General features: G+C 48.8%; 1 protein-coding gene across 1 annotated transcript; it reads right to left on the reverse strand.

Moving 5' to 3' along the window:
* Positions 1 to 6,322: 6,322 nt before the first annotated feature.
* Positions 6,323 to 7,090, reverse strand: LOC311230743 (SAP30-binding protein-like; the record flags this gene model as incomplete). Its single annotated transcript, XM_084317102.1, has 1 exon — positions 6,323 to 7,090. The coding sequence occupies one exon, from the start codon at positions 7,088 to 7,090 to the stop codon at positions 6,323 to 6,325; it is 768 nt and encodes a 255-aa protein (XP_084173228.1).
* Between the last annotated feature and the right edge of the window lie 264 nt (positions 7,091 to 7,354).

Raw genomic sequence — 7,354 nt, forward strand, 5'->3', positions numbered from 1 at the left:
CTCCGCAAGTTCCTTTTTAAGTTTTGACCTCCGAATCGCTATCGTCAGTCAGAGAGTGGCGTCGGTGTGCATCCCTCAGCCAGCAAGGAGCCCCTCTCACCCCCCGGTGCTGTCAGCGTTCCTGCCACGTCGGCAGATCCAGTTCTGCTGACCGCAGTGGGCTGGCAGGACGAGCCTCGACTGGAAGGCCAACGGGAGAGCTCTGTCCTCCCGGGTGCATACCAACTAGCAACCAAACGTGATGTCGCTGGCATTCTGGCATATTCACTTTCATTTTAAGTATATTATAACTGCTCCCCTATGTAACTATGTAACTCTGTAATACTGTGTTTTTACTGTGTGTAATTGTACTTGTTTTTAACCCTGTATGGCGACCTTGGGTGCTCAGAAAGGAGCCTTTAAATAAAATGCATTATTATTATTATTATTATTATTATTATTATTATTATTATTATTATTATTATTATTATTATTATTATTATTATTATTATTATTATTATTATTATTAAAGGTGCTGTACATGGTGTTTATTTGGTAGAATAAAAGTGTTAAATAGCTCTACATTCTCACAGCCATCACTGATTTATAGTGTCTGGTCAGTAAAATGGGTCTCCCAGTCCCTCCACTCTGCAGTAAACACTAAATACATTTCCTGGTATCCTGTTCCCACTTTATCCAATCAGGAGAGAGAACCCTAGATCTTTTTTTTTCAAGAAATCTTTTCAAGCCACATCTCTAAGATTAATTTACGTGTTTCAAGGACACATTTGCTTAAAACTTGTTTTTTCTTTCTTATTTTGTTTTGTAATCTTGTTTTGCACGAGTGGAACCGTAATATCAGTGTTCAGGTACAATCATGGTTGATTACAGAGAGAAGCCTGTTATTCCATGTTTCTGTCCAGAGCTTTATTATGGGGTTTCTGTAGTTCACACACACGGGCCCTGTCAAGGTCATGTTGCGTATGTTGTTAAAGCACACACACACATGCACGCACGCACGCACGCACGCACGCACGCACGCACGCACGCACGCACGCACGCACGCACTTTCTTTTCTTGAGGCCAATTCAGATATCCAATTTTCCCAGCCCACCAATATCGTCTGGTACAGATAGCAATTTGTTTAAAGATTGATACCAATTTCCTCTCTGTGCGTTTAGCTAGGCTAGCTTGCAAACGGATAGCTTTCTACTGAAAATAAAAATAACATTTTCAACACAAAACATACACACAGAAAAACAATACTCAAAAATTGAGGATAGGCAAAAATAAACATGTGCTTCAGCCTATTCCTTTTTTCGGTCATTGAGTTTGGATTTTGTGTGTGAGCTTACTTTGAATATGTACATTTGTGATTTTTTCAACCCTCTCCTCCACCTCTCCTCAACCCTCTCCTCCACCTCTCCTCAACCCCACTCCTCAAACCTCCCCTCAAACCTCTCCTCAAGCCTCTCCCCCACCTCTCCTCAACCCTCTCCTCCACCTCTCCTCAACCCTCTCCTCCACCTCTCCTCAACCCCACTCCTCAAACCTCCCCTCAAACCTCTCCTCAAGCCTCTCCCCCACCTCTCCTCAACCCTCTCCTCCACCTCTCCTCAACCCTCTCCTCCACCTCTCCTCAACCCCACTCCTCAACCCTCTCCTCAACTATCTCCCCCACCTCTCCTCAAACCTCTCCTCAACCCTCTCCTCAACTATCTCCCCCACCTCTCCTCAAACCTCTCCTCAAACCTCTCTTCAACCCCCTCCTCAAACCTCTCCTCAACCCTCTCCTCAACCCTCTCCTCAACCCTCTCCTCAAACACTCTTCAACCCTCTCCTCAAACCTCTCCTCCACCTCTCCTCAGGCCTCTCCTCCACCTCTCCTCACACCTCTCCCCCACCTCTCCTCACACCTCTCCCCCACTTCCCCTCACACCTCTCCCCCACCTCTCCTCACACCTCTCCCCCACCTCCCCTCACACCTCTCCCCCACCTCCCCTCACACCTCTCCCCCACCTTTCCTCAAACCTCTCCCCCACCTTTCCTCAAACCTCCCCCACCTCCCCTCACACCTCTCCCCCACCTTTCCTCAAACCTCTCCCCCACCTCCCCTCACACCTCTCCCCCACCTTTCCTCAAACCTCTCCCCCACCACCCCTCAAACCTCTCCCCCACCTCTCCTCAAACCTCTCCCCCACCTCTCCTCAAACCTCTCCCCCACCTCCCCTCACACCTCTCCCCCACCTTTCCTCAAACCTCTCCCCCACCTTTCCTCAAACCTCTCCCCCACCTCTCCTCAAACCTCTCCCCCACCTCTCCTCAAACCTCTCCCCCACCTCCCCTCAAACCTCTCCCCCACCTCTCCTCAAACCTCTCCCCCACCTCTCCTCAAACCTCTCCCCCACCTCCCCTCAAACCTCTCCCCCACCTCCCCTCACACCTCTCCCCCATCTCTCCTCAAACCTCTCCCCCATCTCTCCTCAAACCTCTCCCCCACCACCCCTCAAACCTCTCCCCCACCTCTCCTCAAACCTCTCCCCCACCTCCCCTCAAACCTCTCCCCCACCTCCCCTCACACCTCTCCCACTTCTCTCCTCAAACCTCTCCCCCATCTCTCCTCAAACCTCTCCCCCATCTCCCCTCAAACCTCTCCCCCACCTCCCCTCACACCTCTCCCACTTCTCTCCTCAAACCTCTCCCCCATCTCTCCTCAAACCTCTCCTCCACCTCCCCTCACACCTCTCCCCCACCTCGAAATTTTTTCAATCAGTTAATCCCCCCAAAAAATTTTGAATACACAAATGTGGCTGGGGGAACTGATTCACTCAGCATGAATGAACTATACAGTAGGTCAATAAAGAATCGACTTAAAAAATTATAATAATTAAATAAAAAATTCTATATCGATTCTAACATTTTCAAATCGATGCAGTTGAATCGTCACCTTATCGATGCATCGTTACACCCCCTAGTCGGAGATCATACTTTTAAATTTGGCGAAGGAAGGAAGAACCTTCCGCTCCAGAGTCGATCATCTCCTCACACTCACAGCATCTCCTCTTGCTCCGGTGCCGCCTGGACGCGGTGAGAGAGTCCCCTCTTGCTCCGGCGGCGGGCGCTCCTGCTTGCCATCTTCTCCAGGGCTCCTTACCTCATCGCGCTCGCTCGCTCTTGGACTCTAATTGAAGCATTAAAAAGCTCCTGCAGAATGAAATTGGCTTCGCTCGGCTGCTCGCCCACGTCCCCCCCCGTCACATTACCATCGCACACCTAAGTCACTAGATAGAATTGATCACCCCCCCCCCTCCTCCTCCACAACCCCCCCCCCCCTCCACCCCCCACCCCCCCCTCCTCCACGTCCATTACCCTTCACGTCACGAGGCACTCAAGGTAACTAAAGGATGATGATGGTGTCTGTTGTCTGCTGTTGTTGTTGCTGACTGTGTTTTTTCCCGCAGTTCTTTGCATAAAACGCGGAGGGTTCATGGACGTGGACGGGGTGGAGGGTTCATGGACGTGGACGGGGGTGGAGGGTTCATGGACGTGGACGGGGTGGAGGGTTCATGGACGTGGACGGGGGTGGAGGGTTCATGGACGTGGACGGGGTGGAGGGTTCATGGACGTGGACGGGGTGGAGGGTTCATGGACGTGGACGGGGTGGAGGGTTCATGGACGTGGACGGGGTGGAGGGTTCATGGACGTGGACGGGGTGGAGGGTTCATGGACGTGGACGGGGTGGAGGGTTCATGGACGTGGACGGGGTGGAGGGTTCATGGACGTGGACGGGGTGGAGGGTTCATGGACGTGGACGGGGTGGAGGGTTCATGGACGTGGACGGGGTGGAGGGTTCATGGACGTGGACGGGGCGGAGGGTTCATGGACGTGGAGGGTTCATGGACGTGGACGGGGTGGAGGGTTCATGGACGTGGACGGGGTGGAGGGTTCATGGACGTGGACGGGGTGGAGGGTTCATGGACGTGGACGGGGTGGAGGGTTCATGGACGTGGACGGGGTGGAGGGTGCATGGACGTGGACGGGGTGGAGGGTTCATGGACGTGGACGGGGTGGAGGGTGCATGGACGTGGACGGGGTAGAGGGTTCATGGACGTGGACGGGGTGGAGGGTGCATGGACGTGGACGGGGTGGAGGGTTCATGGACGTGGACGGGGTGGAGGGTTCATGGACGTGGACGGGGTGGAGGGTGCATGGACGTGGACGGGGTGGAGGGTTCATGGACGTGGAGGGTGCATGGACGTGGACGGGGTGGAGGGTTCATGGACGTGGACGGGGTGGAGGGTTCATGGACGTGGACGGGGTGGAGGGTTCATGATAACGACACTCGCTCAGTCAGACCCGGTCAGAGAAAACAAAGTGCAGAAATACCGAGCAGGGCTCGTTCGCTGTTTGATGATAATGAACTTTATTTGTATATTAGCACCTTTCGTGCAAGAATTGCAGCTCAAAGTGCTTCACAACAGGGAAAAAAAAGACATGAGCACATAAAGTGCAGACATGTAAAATCACAGTTTTTCCATTGCGGATTATACCTTTTTAACGATCGGTGTTGATTAATGCACAATCTCAGTGTGGTCCATGAATTTAGATTTCGATTCAGATTTCGATAGATTCAATTAGAATTTGGATTGCACTCTACTGTTACATTTGCAGTTAAACTTACAATTTCCATTGTACTGTACTTGTGCTGTATAGTGCCAATACATTTGAATCTAATCTAATCTAATTTGATTCGATTAGATTTAAATGTATTGTCTTCACACAGTACAATGAAAATAAATTGGCATCCAACCAGAGTGCAAACGTAACTGTATAAGTGCATAACAATAGTGTAGTGATTAAATGGAATATATAAAACAAAGCTACTGAGTAAATATGCTAGTTTGATGTATGTACAGTATTATTATGTACAGTGATAAATACAGTATTAGAGTAGGTATGGGATATACACATAGATATGCATAGCGTGGGTGTGTACGCATGTATGTAAATAGCAATATATGCAGATATATTCATAGAGATATAGATAAATATATATGGTATATACAGTGCCATTGTACTATTATAGAGTGTTATAATGGGTAGACTATAGGTTGAGGTGTGTAGTTATTGCACCTCTTATGATGACCTGGTCTCTCTTGGCGAATTTAAATCTGTATTACTGTACATAACTTCCTACAAGAAGAATGTCGCTGCTTTCTGTAGTCGGGTCCCAACTGCAAAACTGCAAAATTACTGTATTACCCATACACTTTTACTATTATGTAGACTATTCTGTTTTGTGTTTTTGTGTTTACATGTGATGTATTGTATATTGTATACATGTACTTTTATTATGTTCTTGTGTGATGTACCACACATTTTATTGTCTGTCTGATATATTAAAATAAATGATGCTGCGTTGATGCCGACTCTTCCCCTCCGCTCCTAGAAAGCGCCCCTCACTCACGCTTTGTGTGTTTGAGTGGCATTGCTCCGAAGATACCGGCAGTAGATACCGGCAGTAGATGACCTGCGGACCTGCATACAGTATGGCGCTCCTGCGTTTAACCAACCAGGCTCTGGGAAAAACAGCAGCGGGCCGGCCGGCCGGCAAACAGAACCTCAAAGAGAAGGAGAAAAGGGGGGCGTCTCGCTCCAGGAAATGTGACAAATGATTATGAAAAACAAAGTTCACGGTTGCCGTGGGCGAGGCAGTGAAATATATCCGCTGCCAGGGACACGTTCTGAAGCCAAGGCAGAAAAATCCATTTTTGTGTGGAAAAATGCTGTGGTTTATGAACCCCGGGGTGGTTTTTGTCAGAGGATGAGAGGAGTTAGCAAATTAAACGAAAAGGAAGAAGAGAATTTTTTCAATGAAATATTCATGGGTTGTTGTGGCATACAACACTGACCTCCCGTGTCATGGGTTCTGTCAATAGTTCTTGGTACTCTGTGCGGCTGGGTGGTGTAGAAGAGGTCTAAGCACTGGGTAGTGTAGAGGTCTCAGCACTGGTTCTATGTTCTAGATCGCTCCATTATGACAAATACGACGGTTCAATGACTTTATCTAAATCCAATCAATATTAAACATTCATATAATACAATAACCTAAATGTATATAGCTTTGGTTCTTACATTTGGATATTAATTAAGCTACTTGCTTAATCAAATGTATTTGAATAACAAATACAATAATCAATCATAATAAACAAATTAAATAATACAAATTAAAGTGCAAGTTTAAATGTAAGGATAATGTTTTAAAAGTAGCAGCCTCTGCCCCAGTACTGTGGTTCTGATGGGGCTGTTAACCTGGTCCAGGAGGGTGATGTGGATCCACTCACTAGGCTCCACCATCTCCAACAACTGTGGCTGTGGTGGTGCTGGTGGTGCTGGCGGTGGAGGGTGCAGTGTTGGCGGGGTTGGTGCCTTTCTTGGTACCCGTCACAAACTCAATCTTGGTCCGCTCTTTCTTGGCTTTCTCCAGCTTGTCCATCTCTACTTTCTGGGCTTTGGCTAAAGCGTCATAGTAAGAGTCTTCTGACCAGCCGTGAGGATCAAACATGTCCTTTGGGTAGTTGGTTCCCAGTTCATCAATACTACAAAACTGGATGAGCTTCTCATAAATACTCGGGTTTCGGAATTCCTTCTTTGTCTGGATGTAGTTGTTTGTGTCAAAATGTTCATATTGTGTCTGCTCGTACAGCTTGCATATCTTCTCCTGGAGGGCAGTGGAGCAGCGGCCTTGGGGCTCAGGGGGGATCCTGATCTCATCAGGTGACATGTTCCTCACCTTCTCCGAGAAGAGCGCAACCAGCTCATCGGGGTCTCTCCTTTCTACATCGGAGATCTCCTTATAATCATCTGTGTCTCTCCCCTCGTCTGACTCATCCATGTCCGAGTTGCGGGAACTGTCTCCGCCGTCTTCATCTCCAAATCCCTTCTCATTGGGATCCTCCACCCGACTCTGGTCATCCTCCCCGTAGCCCGCAGAGACTAGACCCCGTCCATGGCCACCTGTTTCTTCGGTCTCGGGATCAGAATCGGGCTCGGAATCGTCACCATAATCTGCCAAAGCGGACAGAAGCGCACTCTTCTTGCCGCTCGCCATTGCTGCTAGCACGCGTCCTCCAGGAGAAGATATTCGTGCGTAATGCGAAAGCCGTAAATCCACTTGCTGGCTTCTGGCTTCAGTCCATTGTTGAGTCCATCCGTTCGGTCCTGTTCAGTCCGGTCGAAGATGCAAAACTGCCGTTCTGAGAAACGCCCGCTTATATAGAGACCCAAATGTTCTAGAATGTCGGTTATGACCTCATACGGTGACATCACGAAGGTTCCATAACTTTCTATCATGACGTCATACTGTGGTTCTAGA

This window comes from Notolepis coatsorum (assembly GCF_963971535.1).
Source record: "Notolepis coatsorum genome assembly, chromosome: 6".
NCBI lineage: Eukaryota > Metazoa > Chordata > Actinopteri > Aulopiformes > Paralepididae > Notolepis > Notolepis coatsorum.